This window comes from Glandiceps talaboti, chromosome 8 (assembly GCF_964340395.1).
Source record: "Glandiceps talaboti chromosome 8, keGlaTala1.1, whole genome shotgun sequence".
In the NCBI taxonomy this organism is placed as follows: Eukaryota; Metazoa; Hemichordata; class Enteropneusta; family Spengelidae; genus Glandiceps; species Glandiceps talaboti.
The window spans coordinates 20011055-20035543 of NC_135556.1; the positions used below are offsets into that span (position 1 = coordinate 20011055).

A 24489-nucleotide genomic window follows, 5' to 3' on the forward strand; every position below is an offset into this window, starting at 1 on the left:
TAATATATTAGAAGTCAGCATAATCATTAAAATGACAAACTTTATTAAAATGCTCCAACACTTTATTACATCTGAAAACAAAAATCAATTTATTGCATTTTATAGAAGTCAGTCACGAATGCCGCCCAGTGGCCATATTGGATCGTATCACGACATCACATGCATATGTATGTAATGGAACATTGTCCTTATACCAACTTTGAATGAGATCTGTTCCGGTAAGTCTGCGTAAATGGCTTTGAACATGAAAAATTCGTAACAAAATGGCTGTCTCGCGGCCACATTGAATTTTATCACAAAATAAATTGACATACATATGTATGCCATAGTGTGTTGTCCTTGTACCAAGTTTGATAGAAATCGGTCCAGTCATGTACAAGTAATGGTTCTGGACATGAAAAAATGGCCACCCAGAGGCCATATTGGATCATATCACAACATAAATTCACATGCATATGTATGTATACAACATTGACCTTATACCAACTTTGAATGAGATCTCATCAGGCATGTCTGCGTAATGGCTTTGAACATGAAAAATTCGTAACAAAATGGCCGTCTGGCGGCCATATTGAATTGTATCAAAATAAATTGACATATGTATGCATGCCATAGTGTGTTGTCCTTGTACCTAATTAAAATGCTCCAACTCTTTATTACATCTGAAAATAAATCAATTTATTGCATTTTACTTACATAAATTACAGAATAATTTCCAAATCACTAAAAATGTAAATACTATTTATTAGGATCAATTGTAAATCACATATCTTTTTATGGCATTTGATTAAAAAAACAACCATTGTATGACTAACATGGTGCAATTGCTATTTGATTGAATAGTGGGAGAACATCAGGCACATAATTTGATAATACGTTTGTGGTCTGAACACTGCCGATTTAAAAAATATCGAATTATAAGTGTTACTATTTACTTTGAAAAAGATCTATTTTATTCCTCTGAATGATGTTATTGTCATAACAAATGGGAATCAACAAAAGTGTCATGGTTGCTATGACAAATTAGAATCAACAAACCTGCTAGGACAAACGAGTGAAGCTTATGCTGTGTTTAAATAACAATGTTGTCAAATAAAAATACTAAAAGTCAATATCATTTTTGTTTTAATGCATTTCCATGAGTTTGCATGATATCTCAAGAAGCGTTTTGACTGTCTGCATGGAAATCCCAAAGACATGACAATTTGAAAATGATGTTGTTGTACATGCACAAACATAATGGCACAGTTTAAGCTTGTGCATTAATATGTCATTGGTGGGGATCATTCTGGAGGTCAAATGCGTGCGTTTTGAATTGTTGCATTTTTGGTCAATTACATGCCACTGTTTTTGAATCTTTCCATTTTTGCCCATTTACAAGGACTCTGGTTTCAAAAGAAAACAAATTGTTCTCAAAATGATCCCCCTTCAGTAGTGTTTTCAAGTTGCTGCATTTTCATTGTCTTCAAGAGACAGTAGTTGCATTTTTACTTGAAATCTGCAGTGTGTAAAGTAAAAAATACAGGTGCTTTGGGTCATGATACAAAGCATGCTGGGAAAAAATATCTCATTTCAACTCATGTGGTCATTACTTAGCCCATTTAGTTAACACTCATTTAGACTCTTTAGACAGCCATATTTACCTTCCCTATTTCATTGGTTGTTTATTTGGAGTATTGATTGACAAGCACTTGTCAGCAATAAAGTCTTCATTATGTAAAAATGGGTAATGACAAATTGCCGTCTGAACTGCCAGTTAGCAATACTGAATATATGCAGGTGAATGATAACACTGGCTTTCTTGATGATCAAACTGTAAGAACATTCTTGTAATTACAAAATAACACATCAATTTTGTTAAATAGAATATGCTCTTTTCAATGGTACCAAAGCACCACGGCTGAAACAGATGAAATCATCACAGTCAATTCTAGGACTCATTAACCAGGGCTTTGTCTATGTTATTTGAAGGCTGCGCAGAGTGGTTATACTAATTGTGCATGACCAACAAAATACAGTTTCATGTTGTGTGCAATTATTTGCCAATTACACCTAAAATAGACCAAATAATCTATCAATCAATGTTACAACTTTGTCCCTTTTCAGAAGGCATTAAATCTTATACAAATTGCATAAAATCACAAATTGCTCTACTTGAAGTATAAATATCTTTGTTTTTACATGCACTATAAGAATTGATGAATATAGACTTCATTTGTTCCTCTTCATTTAAGTAATTTTCTTTACAGTTCACAACTGATAATATTTCTCTCTTTATATTTTATAGCACTATGACACCATCTGTCTTGTATCTACTTCCTAGCACTTGCATACACTGTGGAGTACTTGCTTCTCTCCGACATGTTGCGTTCTTTCAGTTTTTTGTACCACCTTGGAGGGTCTTGATTAGTCTGTGGACAAGAAATTGATATATTGATATCATTGATCGCTTAAAAATATAAATATTGAGAGTCTGTGCCTTCATCTATTACGAAAAGATGAATTTCTAGCAAGTTGCACCAACTACAAAACATAGTTTGATATTCTCTCATTGTCGTACTTTCATGACAGATATGTATTTCAATTCAAAATTGAACTAACTAGCACACACACTATAAATAATGTTACAGACAGTGCCCCTTTAACAATCTCTATAACCCTTTAGAACACATCTTTTAGGAGAGTTCATGTCAGACTTTTCTAATACTATGTTTCTCATGACATGACTGACCCTAAATTTCTTAAATTTTGCGAAATATTACAAAATTATCATTCTCTACTATAGATTAGAAAAAAATGATAATAATAATAATAATAATAATAATCTTTATTTATACTGGATAGTTCTTTAAGCATATAAACACTTATCTCCCAAGAAGTACAGTGAGGGCCATATCACTAATTGTAAGATGGCGACACAACAAGCATGTATCTGAGCAAATATTATCTTTCATTGCTGAATTTCAGGACCTTTCATAAACAAATTGTTCAGTCTCATTCAGGCTTTAATTCTCATTTCTACATCATTCAGATTGTTCGAGTATGATTATGAATTGAAAGTATCACGTAAACATACACTTACTTCTTAGCAAAATCTTTTTAATTCTTAACTGACCCATCATTTCTATGTTGTTACGATCAGAAACATAGAATTAGCTAAGGCCACCATAATTGTAAAGCAGGGCTTAGTAATAAATACATCCTGAATAGTAAAATACTCACAAACAAAGTAGGTGAGGGTTTCTGACCAGTGCTATCATCATGCCCAACATGTTGTGGTAGGTCGCTATGTAAACCGCGGACACCCATTTTTCTAGATGACATTTCATGGGACAATCTATCACCATAGCGACGACTGGCGAGATTTAAAACAACTTGCTTCATAACGGACATTTCCTACAATTTGAAAGAGAAGACAAAGACAGGGTTTATTCCTACTTGAGTGTTTGGTTGGTTGGTGACAAAAACAAGTTTTACTCCCAATTAGTAATTGGTTAGTGTCATTAAACTGAGAAATTGGAGAAATATGAATCTTTCAGATCCACTTCAAATTAAGAATTAAAAATTTATGTGTTAAAAACAGTTATCTGGTAGAGCTATAGAAAAAGTTGGCGCTGAACAAAAGAATAATCCCCTAATCCTTATGGCTCCACTGATAACACTATAATATGAGAACCTGGGATTGAACATAGACAGTGGAGGGGAAATTAAAACATACAGAACAATGTGGAACCATAGACTGCCTATGGTGGAATTACAGTCATTTTCTTATTTGCTAAAGCACTCTCTTAATGAAGCTATTTTGGCAATTTCGTCAGTGTAAAAATGATTGTGTAAAATGTACAAATTGTTAACTAGTATGAGTGGCGAAATGGTGCAGACTTCAGTCTCTGAGGGGATGGGAAAAAACTATCTGTACTTTGGACACAGCATTATCTTTATTCACATACAGTATTTAATACCATAAATACACCTTTCACTTAAATTGCACTTACTCCCCTGACTAATCGAAGATATTGTCATAACCAGGTTCCATGGCAATCGGTCCAGTGGTTTGACACAGACAGACAGACAGACAAACAGACACAGAAACACACACAAACACTTTATCATACAAGTGGGACTATGGAATCTTAGTTTAGGTAGTGCCGAGGTTAAAAAAACCCCCATATAATTGGATAACATGGAAATGCCAGGTGAGAGTATAGAAATTTGTCAGTAAATAAATCTTTAGATATTAACAAACAAACCCACCTAAAGGTATTACTATTATAAGTGAGTGACATTCAATTCAAAACCAAAATAATCATCAAAACATCTAGCTACACATTGTGACCCTTTGATATCACTTTAAATTTCTAGCAGCTTTCAAGTAATTTCCCAAGAGTAATCGTGGTCAACAATTGGTGCCATGCATGATTATTTTAAAGGACATCATAAAAAAATAGTAATTTCACTTACTGCTGTGGAAAGTTTGATATTAGGCAATAAACATTTGTGACTCTTTAATCTTTGCAGCAGTTCATTTCAACTGTTCCTTTTTCTAGGAATTTCTTTGTGTGAATTAAATTTTAATTTTCTGGGACTTTTAAATGATTTTCCATTAGTTTTAGAAGCATCTTTGACACAAAGACAAAGGTTAATAAACTGCACTGGGATGAAATACATGAATCATACCTCTCTTTGATTGAGTAGCCTTTCTAGATCAGAAGACATTTGGTTTCTGTGTTTCACAAGATCTGTTCGCTCTTCATTTAATCTCCTGGATAAATGAAAAAATATTGTACACTATATCAACAATGTCCTTAAGTTATAAGGAAGTGAATATGAAATTCAAACTCTTAGATAAATCATCACTACCAAATATGGAAGTTAATCAGAAATTATTCACTCTCTTGGATAAATCAGCACTGCCAAATATGGAAGTGAATATGAAATTATTCAAACTAAGATAAATCAACACTACCAAATATGGAAGTTAATCAGAAATTATTCACTCTCTTGGATAAATCAGCACTGCCAAATATGGAAGTGAATATGAAATTATTCAAACTAAGATAAATCAGCACTACCAATTGTTATGGAAGTTAATCAGAAATTATTCACTCTCTTGGATAAATCAGCACTGCCAAATATGGAAGTGAATATGAAATTATTCAAACTAAGATAAATCAACACTACCAAATATGGAAGTTAATCAGAAATTATTCACTCTCTTGGATAAATCAGCACTGCCAAATATGGAAGTGAATATGAAATTATTCAAACTAAGATAAATCAGCACTACCAAATATGGAAGTTAATCAGAAAGTATTCACTCTCTTGGATAAATCAGCACTGCCAAATATGGAAGTGAATATGAAATTATTCAAACTAAGATAAATCAACACTACCAAATATGGAAGTTAATCAGAAATTATTCACTCTCTTGGATAAATCAGCACTGCTAAATATGGAAGTGAATATGAAATTATTTAAATTCTTATATAAATCAGCACTACTAAATATGGGAATAAATCTGAAATTCATTTAAGTATTCAATCTCACTGGCGACTGAAATCGCCGAGTACACAGCGCAGACATACTGACGTAACTGAGAATAAATAAATCCTTCAATGTCCATCATCATCACCCATCCTTATCACATATCTATCTGTGAAATATTTCTTTAACATCAATATTAGAGTACTTTATGTCTACAGCTACCTTCACAGTCAATTTTAATTTTTTAATTTCAATTTTAATTTCATGACAACAACCTTTGTGTATATACTTCACAGTTCTTTTAACCTTTTTAATAATCTTGTCTCCCGAGAGAAGTCCAGTGATTGCAAACACTCATGGGTTCAGTGTTAGTGCAGGAGGAACATGTCACCCACCCACACACACAACACACTGGACTGCTGACACTACATGTATGGTCACTAGGGCCCATCCAAGCCAGATAGGTCCTACATGTAGTGCCCAATAAATATTCATGAATATATTTTAACACCTTTTTATCTCGGATTATCCTTACTGACAGACATCTAGTTCCCCTGGAGTATTTGCAAAGGTAGTGATACTGGCACTTCCTTTTATTGTTTGAACCCTGTGCTGTTGCGGGTGGACACACTCCAAATAATTTACCAATGAGACAATGGGTGGGTATATAACAATAGATGGAAAAGCCGGACTGCTGGTGTTAACCGATCATGTACGATAAGTGGAAAGCGGCATGAAAACACTTAATTTTAAATGAAAACAAATCCAAACAATTTTGCATATCATGTGTACATAGCAAAACTAGTCTACATTGTATACTGAGTGTGGGCAGTGGTTGGTATGAACTGGAGTGAAAACCAGCATTTCTTCAATAGAGAAAACCTGAGTGAGTCTTTTTACTTGCATGTACGGTGTGGCAAACTTAATCAAACCCTAACCAGGGCTCAAAGCTCACCCTCAGAGGTAAGAGTCTAGTAGTTTAACCACTTGGCCACTGACAACCAAAACATTTTGCCTGTATTTCAAAGATTGATTATGGCATCTACAAAGGATTCAACTATTTCAACTAACCCAATGTCTTCTTCCATAGCTGAGATGTGTTTCTTCAGTTTGTTGATCTGTGTATCTCTCATCTTAATGCTATCAATTAGATAATTATATGGTTGCTGTGCTTGGTCTAGCAGGTTGTTAGCATTGGCTAGCTGTAGTCAAGTAAAAACATGGAAAACACAAGTTAAACACTCTATACCAAATATTGATGATGTCCACTCCTAGCCAAAGGTTTTAGTACCCATTACTGAATGTTCCATGAAGTCCAGAATCAATAAGCTTTCAAATTTTTTGAAGTCTACATTTTTTTCAAGAAATATAATGACAAGAAGTACAACATCTATATATAAACTAGTCTGTAAGATACAGACATTCGTGTCATGCTATCAGCCAGCACTTATCGTCTGTACCATTCTCATTCACTGAGAAATTCACACAGTGCTCGCGTTTGTACCAGAACTCCTATGGTATTGTGTCAGATGTAGGTACAAAGCCTGGCGTGCACAGACCAAAAGAAAAAAGAAGAAGAAAAGAAACAACAATAAAAGTAGGAAACGGGGGTAATCATCGCACCAAGTTCACTACATTGCAATAATGCCTTACATGTGAAGCATACCAAGGAAACACTAGAAATAAAAGAAACTAGAAAGCATATTAAAACTGTACTGGATGTCATATTTTCCTATATTATGGTTTCTCTTTGTTTTAATTGTTGTTGCCATGATCAGTTAATGTGTGTGCGTGTGTGTGTGTTTGTGTGTGTGTGTGTGTGTGTGTGTGTATGTATGTATGTGTGTGTGTGTGTGTGTGTGTGTCTGTCACAGTGTGTCTATGTGCTTTGAATGAAATCCATTTTAATGGCAAGTAATCACTAACTTGGGTAGTTGGTCTACATATATAGGTTTAACAACATGTACATTTCTTCTCTTTAGACCTCACCTACATGTATTCAGATAAAATCAACATCTTTTGTGGAGTCATAACAGGTGCATATATTTTCCTTAGTTTCCTTGCATATATTCTACATGTCTTTCAAGACAGTCGTTTCAAAAATTTACAAAATTGCTATCGCCTTCATCAAAAAATCACTTATATATGAACTGATGAAAATGGATATTCAGAAACTAAACAGTGGCAATTCTATGTTTTGAAAATGTTTTCAAATGTTTTCACAAAACCCTGTACCCTGGCTCCAAGGAGATAATATTTGAGTGAACAAATCAGAAAGAACTGTGGGTAAAATATTGAAAATTGCACTTGTCAAAGACAACAAAATATGAAAGTTTAGAAAATGACGCATTGAGTCCAAATAAACTATATATATATCACATGATAAGACTGGCCTTTTAGTCTTCAAAGTAATTTCCTGTTTGTACCTTCAAAGCAATTGCTAAAATTGTTTTGCTACTTCAGTAAACTGTTAGTGCAGTTAGAAATGTCACATGCTATCTATTAGTTAGATTGAACTTTTTTTCCCCTGACAGTACAATGTACACTGCTTGCAGACTTTACACACACACAAGTTACTTATTGCTGTACTTCTGTTGAATGAAAATACACACAGTAGGCTATTAAAATCTAAACACAATTGGTAGCTTTCACCTTTTCACTACCTCGGTGGTTGGTGAAATAAACCTTAGAGTCAATACATGTCACATGCCAATCTCCTATGAAACCATTCCACTTCAGTTCACTTAGTTGTGCATTGCTTAATACCACAGTTTCATCTATTTTCTTTCACTCAGCGTAAACTCTAGACCACAAACACCCTGCTGTATGTGATCAACACAATCCATGCATCCATTCACCGACTTCACTTATCTTTAGAGTCTTGCAGCTAGATTTTAACGTCTTCAGAAATAACTTAATTGCTTACTAATTAGTTCTGTCTGCAGTACAGTTTGGTCCATTTACTTTCATCAATACCCTAGTGAATGCTATCAAAACAACACCATTCAGACAACTTTGATTCCTGGAGATTCTTATCTTACTACAAGAAACCTTTAAAAGCACACTCATTATTGCTCAAACAGTCCAACAAATTGGAATAACGTTTTTTCAATACAAGTAAAACATAGTGCCCACATGTTATGTTACAGCAAACTGAATGATAACTTTGTGACCTACTTCCTCCGAGAGTTGCATCAACTTCTCTTTCTCCATTTCCACATCTTTCCTGAGTGATGTATTCATTCTTTCTAATTGCAGAACTCGCCTGGCCAGGTGTACACTGGTAAAAACAAAATTACACACAGCAATCTTGTTATTACTGCCTAGAAGATTGTTTGAAGCACTGGGTCACAGGTTCTTCAATACATAGCCTATAGTGCATTTCATTTTCTCGCAAGACAGCCTCAATCACATTGCAGATGTGTGGGTGGTAACATTTGATGAAGGCCTATGGATGTCGAGCGCGCCATTCTATTTTCTAACATTTATATTTCTGAAAAGCACAACATGTACATGTTCTATTTAATAAAACAGAATGATTAGTCAATTAAAACTACTATGTGAAACTGACGTGTAACTGATAGAGATTTCCTGTATTAATGACTGCATATCAATCTTTTATTAATTGATGATTCATTTTGTAACAGTCTGAACAATACCATAACTGGTGTCAAAAAAATTATATTTTCATAAATATTACCTGTTACTCATTTTGTTTTTAATTGATGATTCATTTTGTAACAGTCAGAATAATAACATAACTGATGTCAAAAAATTCTATTTTCATAAATATTACCTGTTACTCATTTTGTTTTGTCTCTCTGAAATTACCGTATTACGGTAACACTGGTTTAGTACAGTGGAACGACCGGCATAAGCAATAGCGCCAATGGCATTGTAGGGAATTGTAGATACAATGTATGTAGTACATTGTACTTTAAATTAATTAACTGTATATCTAACTGTCACTGATCTTTTGCAGTTTGCAGTTTTTGGCCAAAACCAACATTTTCCAAATCTAAATTCCACATCATAACATTATCCAGGTCACATTGCACTGAATAACCTATTATCTTAACACCCTAGGAACATCGCTACTGACTACATTATTTCACTCCTTTTTGCCAGTATTTGCTGAGTTTAATATTTTTGACAAAACCCTCAGAATTTTTATAAACTTAATTTTCATGCCAGGGATCATATCATCTTGCACTCAATATTTTATTATCCACACATCCTTAGTAATATCCCTATCAAATATAAGATCTGTAGGCCAAGTATTTTAAAGTTAATTTTTTTATTTTATGTTTTTACTGAAAATCACTTTTTGACAGAATTCTCTTCCTTACTAGTTTATGCATGATCGATTGTTTGTCTAGTGTGATAACCTCCAAGCAGATGAGAGATAAAGCAAACTGTTGATGTAAGTGATCTCTCGCCAATTATATAAGATTAGGAGTGTTTTAATTTAGATTATTATTATTATTAGACTTTATTTAAACTCGATAGACTGTTGAGCCAAAGGCTCTTCTCACACAGTGTCGAGATAAAAATATACAATATATACATTAAAAATACTAAACCATTAAAACAAATACAAGGGTGAGTAAAATGGCAAAAGCCAGAAGAACAGCCAGGCGACTACTAAACTAACTGTTTTCTAAAAGATGACATTTACAATTACGTTTAAAAGACTGAAGAGTGGAGCATGATTTGATATCAATACTTAAATCATTCCAGGTTTTAACACCATTATATAAAAAACTCTTCCTAAAAAACTGTGTTCTATGTTTTGGGATGTAAAGTTCATCTCTGTCTGCTGCACGTGTGTTACGAGTGTGCACTTCTCGAATGCCTCTAAAATCATTCAGATAATTTGGAGCCAGGCTATTCTGGACTTTGTACATTAAAACAGCTTCATTGTAAATGATACGTTTTCTGAAAGGAAGCCATTGAAGAGATTCAAATAAAACAGTACTAGGTGTATTAAAATTAGTGTCTAAAAGCACTCTTGCAACAGCTTTCTGAAGTCTTTCAATGTGGAGTAAAAGCGTGTTTGAACAATGACCCCATATGTTAGAACAGTAGTCAAAGTGGGGTAGTATAAAACAATTGTAAAAAGTAATCTTTGCTCTCTGATTTAAAAAAGTTCTAATACGTTTAAGTTGATGAAGTTTAAAAGCAACTTTGCTACATACAGTGTTCACTTGTTTTTCCCAAGTCAGTGTATCATCAATATTTACACCTAAAAGCTTTTCATTTGAGATACATTCTAGCTTGGTAGTGCTAGATAAGAAGAGAAGAATGGACAAGGCGTCTTTATTTAGTCAAGAAAAGAGAGAATTACATACAGCTTCAGACTGCTAGTCGTCTGAGATATAGCTGAGAGCAAAGTAACCAGGGAAAGAAAAAGAAATAGTTTTAAAACTCAATGAGTGAATTTATCGATATCACACACAAAATAAGTTATATTGCACCACAAAAATTGATCATTCAATCAATCAATCATTCACCCAAATAATAAATCAATCAATAAATCAACCGATCAATCAATCAATCAATTACATGCTCACTGCCCCCCTGTGGTTATCTGTGCAATAAGCGATCATTTCACTTGCTGTGGGCGTGGTCTTGTTGCACCCAAGGCATATTTGCATACACTTCTTGAATGTTTGTTCACTTGTCTATGAATCCCTGTTGTTATCTTTGTGAAATACACAATTGCTTGGCTGTTGCTATGGGCGTGATCATGGTTGCTAGGGACATTTGCATACATTTTTTAAATGTTTACTCACCTGCCTACCAGATGATGTTATTTTAGCAAAATATACTGGTATTTGATTGTTGCTAAGGGTGTTGTCATGGTTGCTAGGGCCAATTGTGTCAAAATGTTTAGAACAAATCTGCAGAATAACATTCCTAGAAACATCTCACCAAATTTCAGTCTCATTGACCAAGTACTTTTTGAGATATAAATTTTTTGACCAAAATTCACATTTTACACCTAATTTTCATATCACTGATGAGATCATTATATACTTTAATATTTTTTCATCTATACACCCAAATGCATCCCCATTAAATTTCAGCCCAATCTGCTCAGTAGTTTTGGAAATAAAGATTTTGACCAAGAAGACACATTTTTAGCCCTAATTTGCAAATTATTGATGGGATCATGTCATGAACAAATCTTAATCTACATACCCCTAAGAATGTTCCCACCAAATTTCAGACAAATCAGCAATCTGCCAAGTAGTTTTTTTGAGTTTAAGTTTTTTGACCAAAAATGACCCAAAGCACACACCTGAGATGTGATCATTTTGCTTTGAACAATTTCCAAACTAGGCTATAGTATCTGACTTCTTTGTAACTTAGCAGAGATTGAGTTAACTTCTGGATCATCATCTTGCTATTAACAAGAACAAGGTCTTGATTATCACAAGTTCCCTAAAGATTATAGTGCCCTCAGTGGTAGTCATGAATTACTGCATCTAGCCACCACTGTCCATATACGAGTATACAGTACATTTACATATTAATCGAACATTTGCCTAATGTTCTTTCAAAACAATGAAAGTGGGACATCAACTTGACCAAGCTTCATATTATATTTCTGAGTATGGTCTTATAATACTGGAAATGATACTGAACCTCTTTACAGGTAGTTACCATCTGGCATCAAAATTATATTGAAGCAGTTACATGAACTCAGCAAACTTGATGCATGCAACTCTCCATCCACATGTATGTCTGCTACCAGTGCTCACATGTACAGTATTTATCACTGGTCCTCTTTGTAAAACAAAATACTGGCAAAAGCCCCGCTGTCTAATAGATTTCCTTAGAGTTTTCTCATTGATGTTGTTGCTATATTAGCAGTCTAAGATTACCATGGAGTTTTCTTATTGATGTTGTTGCTATATTAGCTGTCTAAGATTACCATGGAGTTTGCTCATTGATATTGTTGCTATATTAACAGTCTAAGATTACCATGGAGTTTTCTCATTGATGTTGTTGCTATATTAGCAGTCTAAGATTACCATGGAGTTTTCTCATTGATGTTGTTGCTATATTAGCAGTCTAAGATTACCATGGAGTTTGCTCATTGATATTGTTGCTATATTAGCAGTCTAAGATTACCATGGAGTTTTCTCATTGATGTTGTTGCTATATTAGCAGTCTAAGATTACCATGGAGTTTTCTCATTGATGTTGTTGCTATATTAGCAGTCTAAGATTACCATGGAGTTTGCTCATTGATATTGTTGCTATATTAGCTGTCTAAGATTACCATGGAGTTTTCTCATTGATGTTGTTGCTATATTAGCAGTCTAAGATTACCATGGAGTTTTCTCATTGATGTTGTTGCTACATTAACGGTCTAAGATTACCATGGAGTTTTCTCATTGATGTTGTTGCTACATTAGCAGTCTAAGATTACCATGGAGTTTTCTCATTGATATTGTTACTACATTAGCAGTCTAAGATTACCATGGAGTTTTCTCATTGATGTTGTTGCTATATTAGCAGTCTAAGATTACCATGGAGTTTTCTCATTGATGTTGTTGCTACATTAGCAGTCTAAGATTACCATGGAGTTTTCTCATTGATGTTGTTGCTACATTAGCAGTCTAAGATTACCATGGAGTTTTCTCATTGATGTTGTTACTACATTAACGGTCTAAGATTACCATGGAGTTTGCTCATTGATATTGTTGCTATATTAGCTGTCTAAGATTACCATGGAGTTTTCTCATTGATGTTGTTGCTATATTAGCAGTCTAAGATTACCATGGAGTTTTCTCATTGATGTTGTTGCTACATTAGCAGTCTAAGATTACCATGGAGTTTTCTCATTGATGTTGTTACTACATTAACGGTCTAAGATTACCATGGAGTTTGCTCATTGATGTTGTTACTACATTAACGGTCTAAGATTACCATGGAGTTTTCTCATTGATGTTGTTGCTATATTAGCAGTCTAAGATTACCATGGAGTTTTCTCATTGATGTTGTTGCTATATTAGCAGTCTAAGATTACCATGGAGTTTTCTCATTGATGTTGTTGCTATATTAGCAGTCTAAGATTACCATGGAGTTTGCTCATTGATATTGTTGCTATATTAGCTGTCTAAGATTACCATGGAGTTTTCTCATTGATATTGTTGCTATATTAGCAGTCTAAGATTACCATGGAGTTTTCTCATTGATGTTGTTGCTATATTAGCAGTCTAAGATTACCATGGAGTTTTCTCATTGATGTTGTTGCTACATTAGCAGTCTAAGATTACCATGGAGTTTTCTCATTGATGTTGTTACTACATTAACGGTCTAAGATTACCATGGAGTTTGCTCATTGATGTTGTTACTACATTAACGGTCTAAGATTACCATGGAGTTTTCTCATTGATGTTGTTGCTATATTAGCAGTCTAAGATTACCATGGAGTTTTCTCATTGATGTTGTTGCTACATTAGCTGTCTAAGATTACCATGGAGTTTTCTCATTGATGTTGTTACTACATTAGCAGTCTAAGATTACCATGGAGTTTTCTTATTGATGTTGTTACTACATTAGCTGTCTAAGATTACCATGGAGTTTGCTCATTGATATTGTTGCTATATTAGCAGTCTACAATTACCATGGAGTTTTCTCATTTATGAGGTTGCTATTTAAGCAGTCTAAGATTACATGGAGTTTTATCATTGATGTTGTTGCTACATTAGCGGTCTAAGATTACCATGGAGTTTTCTCATTTATGAGGTTGCTATAATAGCTACCTTACCTTTGTTTCAGTCTCCTCTTTGAAGTTGTTGGTATGTTGGCTCCATAGCCATATGAAAACAACACTCGCTCTGCTTCATTCTCATCTGTCACTGAAATGAAGATAGAAATGATATATTACAACATGACAAATAATTCAGTAGCTGGCAAACCAAGTTTCATTTCTGTATCATCATACAAGGTATCATCCTATTTTACGAATTTTTCAATTTTTCTCCCATTGGTCAGGACCTTTGATGTGCAAAGACCACAGAATATGACAGGTAGCTGTATGCATGCCAGGAATAACAAGAACAGCATGCATACATGATATCAGATCCCATAACATGACTGGCATGCATACATACTATCAGATCAAATAACATAACATGAGAGATATGCATACATGATATCAGATCACAACATGAGAGGTATGTATACATCATATCAGATCACATAGCATGACTGGCATGCATACATAATATCAGATCCCATTAACATGACTGGCATGCATACACAATATCAGCTCACATAACATGACTGGCATGTGTACATAATATAGATCCTATAACATGAGAGGTATGCACACATTATATTAGATCACATAACAATGTGACAGGCATGCATACATGATATAGATCCTATAACATGAGAGGTATGTATACATAATATTGACTTTAACACACTCACTATCAGCAGCTTGCATGACAACATCGTCTAATTCTTGTTCTAATTTCTCATAAATGTTCAATTTTGACTTCAGTTCTGTGTTTTCTGTCTCCAGTTCTGTTGTTCTCCTCTGGGTAGTGTTTTGCAATGAATAGAACTCTTCAGTTAAAACCTGAAAAAGACAAAAAAAAAAAAGACAACTTATCACGTTTCAGATTAATTCATGTTATATGGTTGACTTTCTGCGATGAATATCACATTACTATAATGCTCTACATTATTCTCTGTATACAGGGAACAAAAGCAAGGCTGATTTTTATCAAAACTGCATTTCTCTATGAGCAGGGACCAATAAAAGTTATTTTCACTAATTCTGCATTGCATGACCTCTCTAAAATAATTTTTGAAAAATTCACAAATGTAACTTAAAAAGTGTCCAGGTCGCTACAAAATATTAGTTTCTGTATCTAATACAGAAAGAAGTCAATTTACTTCACTGGTGCCTCAGCATGGTAAAGCCATATATATGTCTGTTAATTCTGTACCACAGAGGAAATGATTTCACTAAGATTTGTTATATTACCTGAGGCATATCATTCTTTTACAGCATATTTTGCACAATGGAAAGACTTCTGAGCACTAACACTAACTCTTAGCATGTGCCTAGGAAATATAACCTTTGCCCCAACCTATTTTCTCAGTTAAAAACCATTTTCTAAAATTGGGGTCACTGTATGATATATTTTTAAATAGAGGTCAGAACGATATAAAAATTTAGTCATTTTTATGATTTATTTTTAAATAGAGGTCAGAACGATATAAAAATTTAGTCATTTAGGAATCCAATATGGCCGATGAACAGTGTTGCTGAGCGAATAACAGCTTGGCAATTTCCTTGAATACAAGATGATGTATGCCAAAATATCTTTCTTTTTTTTTAATTCAAAGGACAAGTAACAAGCTTTCATATGCAGAGACTTAACTTTCATTTGAATTTGCTTTGAAGCGCATTTTAATAAGAAAGTTAACTAGCAGTACAAATTTCAAAAAAAAAAAATTAGATTGATGATGCACTGAAACTCCATTAATTTGTATAAAGTTGTTAATCTAGGCACACTAATCATATTAATTTGCACGTTTGTGTTTATATTTATCAAAAGAAACAACAAACACTATACCATACTTGGGCCAGTTATTGTCTTTCAACAGATAATATGGATTATATACCCTGGTCATTCTACATTGCAACAACCCATGTCTACGTCACTGGTTTTTCAGGGCTTGAAATATGAGTCAAAATGTTACAAATTACCATTATTTTTACAAATTTTTCATAAATTATGCTGAGGGTATAATTGTATTATTCCCCAATATTTGTCTTCATTCAGTCTGAAAATACTCCTGACCTAAGGGTGCGACATTATGAGTCACTAGACAAGTAGTGACAAGGTCCCCTTAGGTCACTACTATTTTCCTCAGCTGAATGAAGAAAAATATATTGGAATAATATCTAATTATAACTTGTCATATCTCAATGATAGATGAATGAATATCAATCTGAGATGTTTCTAAGGCATCTTTTTGTCCGTAAGATATTGACGATCTTGCCCTCATAATGTATTGTTTGTCATGTACTATGGCCGTAAATATTAACATTTGCAGGCAACCAAAAATGAAAATCATTTACATACATGTTCAGCAACATTACAGTTTGTGGAATTATCAAAGATAGCAAAATTCACATGTACAAATTTGAACTGACTGACCACTACAAACAAGTGTCTTGTGGATGACTGGTTTGGGTTTATATGTAGGAGAGAGTACAAGCTATCAAATTATATGCTAACATGTCATGTGGAATAATCTCACAGCAATTTTATATAACTCTAGTCAGGATGATTCCAGGATTTGTAGAGTTGTTGACACAACTATCCAGTATACTATAATGACATTCTGGCTATGAACTAGACAGAATCCTGTCTGCGGTACAGGTAGATCTCAGGTAGTTCATGGTGGTTGTGTGAACATGTGGTTTGTTGTCAATACATCACATCCCAAAACTATGAGATATTTTGTATAGAAACACTACTAAACTTTCAAGTATTATGACTTGTCCAATTTTACCTCAATCTTCTTTTGGTATTTTTCATTATCCAGCTGAGATTTTTTCAAGTTTTTCAATGATTCTTCATGTATGAGTTGCAAACGATCTGCCTCAAATGATTTCAGTTTGGTTTCATTTCTCAGATCAGCTGCTTTATTCTCTGCTTCAATCTGTGACTGACGATACCTGGAATTATAAACCATGAAAAATAACATAGAGACCTGTACACAACGAGTATGAGTAAAGTGTAATTTTTCTTTTATATTTTCGATGCAATTTGTATCTGGTGTTCCATGGCAGATATATCAAATTTCAAATTTCAAAAGAATGCACAAGCTTACAGCCAGAAAGTGTGTCTGTGTCTGTCTGTCTGTCTGTCTCTGTGTGTGTGTGTGTGTGTTTCAAAATTTTGAATGCTAATAATAACGATAACGATGAATATTTATAAAGTGCTTATTCCATGCAAGCGACTATTTTAACTACCTCAACTCGACATGTAGTCTGTAATGTAAGGTATTGCCATGATGAAGCGCCCTCACACACTGGTTGTCGGTGAGGACGGAATGACATGACTTATCTTAGTCTACTAAACAGGGAGCATGTATAATCGTCAGCCTGTGACGTGCATAGGATAAATGTGCCCTGTCCTACCAGATCCCCATTTCTACATGCACATCTACGTTGACTGGTGGGGTAAAGTGCACAAGACATAAACCAATTATAGGCCGTATGCTTTCAGTATGACTAATGTAGTAAAACTTGGTCACTTACTCTGCTAGTAGACTTTCATATTTACTGTTTGTATCTTTCTCGGCTGACAAGGCTCTTTCTCTCTCTGATACAGCTAGGTCTTTTGCTTCTCTGAGATTCCTGAGTAGAAAACAAAGACTTGATTTAACATCCAAACACTCAGCTTGACATACATCATATTCAGAAAATAAGAATTTTTTTTTTATCCAATTCGCACACATATGATTCGATCATTTTAATTTGACATTTCTCAGCTACACAACCAAAGTATCAGTAACAGCATCTGCAACAAATACAACTTAGTATATAGTCCAATATTTGTTAATTATACCTGTAAGTTGTTTAGACGTACTTATACACACAACATCTGCGCGCACACACACACACACTTTACCATGTCTACAGCACTACCAACCCATATCCATTATGCTCATACATTTGTACGTACAGTGACAAAACTTGGCATATTAAGTGATGAAAGGTTGACATAGCATACAAGCATGACAAATGAAGTGACATACCTGTTTTCTCTTTCGTACATTTCTCTTGTAGTTGCTTTCAGTCTGTCTATTTCACTGTCGGTTTTAATTCGGATGGCATCCAGTTCATCACGTAATTTCTTTTCATACTCTGTCTTGTAGTGGTCTCTGTGAAAACATTAAACATTACAGGATAGGATAGGATAGTGACTTCTAAATTCTAAGTGGTTGTTCCTTGAATCTATTCTAGTTCCTGACGACCGTATTCCGATTTTACACTATGCTGTCATCATACATGTACGTTATGAAGACAACATAGTGTAAAATCGGAATATGGTCGTCAGGAACGAGACTGCCTTGAATCTGGCTTTTATAGAAAACCTTACCAAAATGTATGGGACACATCAACATTTACATAACACATCCAAATATTTATTATTATATACCCAGTGTCAAATCAGTATCATCTCTGTAACTCAATAGAGGACAGTGCCCTCACATTTGTTCACTAATTGGTTGTATTGTGGCCAGGCACACTTTGCCCAAATAAGGTCAGTTGCATGAACTGCTAAATTATCACTTTCTCTATAAGTAAGCAAAAGAATGTTTTCTAGTGTATTTTAACACTCCATAGGGTGTATGATAAAATCTTTACGGAGCAGATATGGGTTTGCGAACCTTGGTAGTACCTTTCCAAGATCCAGCCCTAATGCCGTACAACCTAAGTCTGTGAAACCCATATCCAGTCTGTAAAGATTAGACCTAACTGATAACTAACTGAAATCTACATAAATTTTTACGAAAAATGAAATTAACAATTAACGTCTATTTCTGACAGTTCCTAAGCTACAATTACACCACGGAAGTATACTTCCATAATTAGACAAACCAATGAGTATATTATTAAATATAACTAAAGTTTCCTCATTAGCACCACAATGTTTTGTAAACTTCATAGTCTTACAACGAAAGGCAAGTTGATCAGGTAAATATTTACATGAATTTCACTGAACACACTGCATACTGATCTACACATGTACTTTTTCTCTGATGACCTCTGTAATGGTTGAACAATGTTATGTCATTTATTGACAGTGAGGGCGCCAAACACATGTCTGTAATGAACTGCCTTTATTTAATTAAAGACCTAGGATTCCATCCCAAGTTCTTGTATTAGTGTTATTTTAATCAGTGCTAATGGAAGGATTAGGAAGAGATAGGACTATTATTTTATTCAGGAAATTTTTTTTCTATAATTCTTCCAGCCACATGTTTTTCTTAGTGTACAAATCACAAAAAACATGTACATGTATATAACAAAACTCACATGCATAAACTGAATTTTGTTGTATTATTTGGCAAATTAAATCGACTGCTAAAGGATGACAGACGTTACAAATAAGTTTGCACTCCCACAGGTGTTATTTTATCTTGTTATTTTGAGGGCAAAAGAGACTTTTACAAATTGATTGCAGGTCAGACAGACTGTCGACACTCAGCTAGTTGAGTCGAGTCTAGAAGGAAATTGCTGTGACCCCTGACCTTTAGGTTGGTGATTACAGAACATGATTGTCAACAGCTGCAATATCGTTCAACAAAGGCTCTCTTGATTGACACCACCATGAAAATAAGCCAATCATCAAAGTGGTATACATTTATATGCACGTCACAGTTGCACTATCTGCAATTGAAATGTTCTTGAAACTGTTTTGTTAGATACATAATGATTGACTTACTCATAATATCGTACATCCTGAACAGTATTGTTTAAATAATTTTGAAATCATTGTTATTGTTAATTCCCATTTTTCTTTTAAAATAGCGTTTTACCTTTATTGAGACAATATTTCTGCACTACTTTGTTTAGTTTTTACCTTTTTCAGCCATACTTGTAATAATTTTTTTTTTGATTACTTTTCGATTTATTTCAAATGTGAAGTGCCTATGAGCACTGTCATGGATATATGGCGCTATATAAATGTTTTATTACTATTAATTATTGGGTCATTTGTGGGTAAATGTATTTGTGTAGCAGTACACATAATATGGTACAATCAAGATCATTAAATTTATTTTTGGGTGCGGACCCTAAAAACAGCACCCTCAATATGATCATGATTTCGACCTGTTCCCGTACTACTTCTGAATACAATCAATCCCTAATTAAGATAAACAGTGTCTACTTATTGGTATTTTAACAATTTTCAGTGAATGTATTCTTGTTGTCTGATCGAATAATTTATATCCCAGTTACACCTAGTGCAGCTTTAAATTCTTGAATGATCACCTAGCAGTAGTAATCAATTTGCAAATGTACGTTTATACTGTACGTTAACAGACAACGCCAACAGCCTGCATGTAACTCATCTTGAATAATCAAGGCATTATGACTACATGTATGATATCTATCTATACGTCAAATGCCATGAAGAAAAGTCACTGCAACTCATATTTGTTAGATCACCCGTAACCAGACTGGCTGCCATCAGCAGCTTAATACCCAATGGAATGCATCATTGTATTTACTGTAGCAAATTGACTTTCTGCTACCTGTTTAGCTTATCACAAACACATCCTCTCCACTGAGAATATATCAAATGCTTGTCAAGTGCTTTTGTTGATGTGCCAACGTCTTTATGTCGAAGCACCTTTCAACAACTTTGAACTTAAATTCTGTGGCAGGGGAAACAATGGTGGAAAAGCAGTCAACATAAAAGGAACTCTGTGATTGGTCAATTTGTTGTTGGATATTAACAGGTTGTAAATGTTTGAGAGTGATCTAATGTACATGAGTTGCATTTGATGTGGAGAGATGGATATATCATAGTCATAATGCTATATTTGATTATTCAAGATCCAAAATAGAAAGCATTAAATTAATTAAAGCCTGCTTTGGTATGAAACTAGAGTTTGGTAAAAAATGAAGCATCAGGCTTAAGTACAAATGTAGGTGAATAAAACACTTTTAATTCTATGTTTTGGTCTTACATGGAAGATGTTCCTTGGGAATAGTAAGGTGAAGTGTATGACTTGGCTAGTCGACAAACATGGAACAAGTCAGAAATCAAAACAGTTTCCTTGCTAGAATCCAAAATTTAGACAATGTTACCCTACAATGTAACTGAGACAGTATATCACATGATTACCTGGACTCCACATATTTATCATACATTTCTTCTCTGGCCCTTTTCACATCTTCTAGCTGAGTATACGTCGACTGTAAACGTTCATCTGTGTGGTGATACTTTGTGTTCAGTTCAGACACTTGTCTTGTTAAATAGGTCTTATCTTGTTCTAGCAAAGTTACTGATTGTTTTATAGATGCAAGCTGTCAAATCAAACAGAGAAAAAAAGGTTTTTTTTTTACACTTCTGACATTTTTGAACCTGTATCATCATTTACCCGATAATTCATGAATATTTCGATAGTCAAGGTAAATGTAAACAACACATTGTATGACATTGCTCAAGTGATATCAATATTTTCTCATTCAAGTCAAGACTACCTTTCAACACTTATTCAACATCAAAGTAAACGTATCAACTTATCCGTTATAGTGTCATGGCTTCACCACAGGCATGAGGTGGAATGAGTTTCCAAGACTGTTAACTTTGTACTATGTTTTCCTTGAATATTGTATTTGCTCATTATATTGATTGCATATTTTCCCATATTCTGTTAACTTTGTAATATGTTTTCCCTGTATTTATACTATTAATAGTTACTGCAGTGTTATCATTATTCTGAAACTTGTTATCAGAAATGGGATTTTAAACCCACTGGTAAATGATAATGTATGATAGAAATTATGGGATGTTAGTGTACCATGTTTCAAAACTGGCAAGTGAAACATTGAAAACTTTTTTTCTATAAATGTGCTGAACCAACTTGATCAAAATCAACTTCTGTCAAGATTTAGAAAACTAACTGTACCGGGTAATGTATGGAATACCAAATGTACAAAGAGGTCAGAGAACAACAGACTGCGGCAAAATAAAGAATTGAACTTACGTCTTTCAGTAAATCATCTCTTTCCTTAGTAAGAGCTTTGTATGCCACATCCAAATAGTTATATTTCTTCTGTATGTCCAAAAAATCATGTTCCATGTCATCCCTTTCCCTGAATGGAAAAATATACATAGAATACTTGGTCAGTTTAGATAATGTGTACACTATGGTCAAGATAAATTTATTAAACATGTACATGATGTACTGGTAATATTTTTATTTAAAGATTACCAGGGCTGATAATGTTTTTATTGAAATTGTCAGGGCTGGTAATGTTTTTATTTAAACTAGTACCAGGGCTGGTAATGTTTCTATTTAAATTACCATGGCTGGTATTATGTTTTTATTTAAATTACCATGGCTGGTATTATGTTTTTATTTAAACTAGTACCAGGGCTGGTAATGTTTCTGTTTACATGTAAACTACCATGTACAAGGGCTGGTATGAAAATGTTCTTATTTAAACTACCAGGGTTGGTAATGTTTTCATTCTCACTACTGACCTTTTGACCCTATCATAGTTCTCTGTCCTGTAGGTATCTTGTTGAATCATTGACTTGGTATCAGCCAGTTCTAAAGTTAATCTTTGTGCTCGCACCTCTAGATCACTTCTACACTTCCTTTCCTGCTCATAATCCTGTAGAATACAATGAGGACAATGAATACAAATTGTACACATTGTTTGAAATGTAAAAGTAAGCCATACTTGTGACATGTGCAGTCTCTATATAGCATGTTGTGACATGTTTGTAGCTGTTACTACAACTGTTTGTAATGATATCATGTAATACTTCTCCATCACAAAATGCTAGTAAAACGACACATTACACTGTGATATTTAAAAAAAAAAGACACATAATTTCATGATTTAGACACAAGGCAGAAAAAGTTTAAATATTTTGAGTGCCTCTGTTTATTTGGGTGTACATGCAACATGTTACACTACCAACAATAATCAATGTTATGTTACAAAATGTACTTGTATGTGACTGCACTATCAAGTATTACACTGGCATAGTATGCATGTACTTACGAGTAAATGTACCAATTCCTCATTACTGACTAGAATTGATTTCAATACCACCAACATTTAATAATATACTACATTTAGAAATGAATGTTTGCATTATCTGAAGAGGGAAATGGTACTGGTAGTGGTAGTCATAATTTGAATTCAACAAATCTCTCACCTCTTTCGTTGTCTTATAGTCATCTCTGTATTGATTTAATTCTTGTTCCAGGATTCTACTTTTGGTTTTGAGGTCTTCTGTCTGCATTTTGAGGGGGTTAACAGCTTCGTAGAAGCTCATCTGTAATGTACACATGTAAGTTACGTCAAACAAAACATATCAAACAACGGGTAGTAAACTTACAAAACTTGCAGCATTTTATTACAACAATACTATTATCATGCATGCCAAGTATTGGTAGACTAGCAACTTACACCGTTCAAAAACGTATACAGATTTCCAGTTATCAAATCATAATATGATATAGAAAACATATTAAAATGTAACGATAATTGCAGCATAATAAACTTCTCAGTAAAAATAAGATTTTTGATAAACTGAAACTTACAGACACATACTCCTTCAAAGTCAACTGATCCTCACTTTTAGCTTTCAGTTCAAAGTACTCGTTTTCGGATATATCCAGGTCCTTGAGACTTCTTCGTATATCTCCAGATTTGCGTTGTAATTCACTATTTGTTTTCTCGAGTTGCTGTTGCCTTTTCGTAATGGCTTCAAGCTCTGTCTGTAGATGGTGTTGACTTCGTCTCGAATCTTCATCGTGCAATTTCAACTGTGATTCAAGTTTAGCCCTCAGTAATTGTTTCTCACGAAATTCATCAGCTAGCTTTTCTTCCAGTTCTTCAACTTTGCTGTTGTGTTCGACTTTCAAATTGTCGATGCTCAGATTTTTCTGTGACAACTCGATCTTCAGTAGTTGCAAATCGTGCAAATGTTGTTTACGTTCGATCAACTGCTTCGTGATTTTTGCGCTTTTCTTATGGTCAAGATCGCTGTCATCGGCGGACAAATCGTCTGTAGCTATAGAAGTACTAATGTCCTCAGAGCTCAATTCACTGAAGGTCATAGATAAGTCTCTCCGAGCCATTTTCAGTGCAGAAGTTTTAAAGACACAAAGTTGATCTGAAATCACGAATGAAAAATTTACCTCAGAAATGTGTATTTGAATTTGGCGCATGCGCAACGTCATCAGATTTAGCCTT

The 24489-nt window shown here is 34.1% G+C and overlaps 1 protein-coding gene across 1 annotated transcript; it reads right to left on the reverse strand.

The window, feature by feature from the left end:
• Positions 1–768: 768 nt before the first annotated feature.
• On the reverse strand, positions 769–24374 carry LOC144438910 (progesterone-induced-blocking factor 1-like). The gene is made up of 15 exons (XM_078128137.1): positions 23835–24374; positions 23447–23566; positions 22760–22893; positions 22260–22368; positions 21395–21576; positions 18291–18416; positions 17791–17889; positions 17040–17205; positions 14937–15087; positions 14269–14359; positions 8662–8764; positions 6556–6686; positions 4678–4762; positions 3223–3396; positions 769–2411 (listed from the first exon to the last, which is right to left on the reverse strand). The coding sequence occupies exons 1-15, from the start codon at positions 24372–24374 to the stop codon at positions 2313–2315; spliced, it is 2310 nt and encodes a 769-aa protein (XP_077984263.1). The 3' UTR covers positions 769–2312.
• Between the last annotated feature and the right edge of the window lie 115 nt (positions 24375–24489).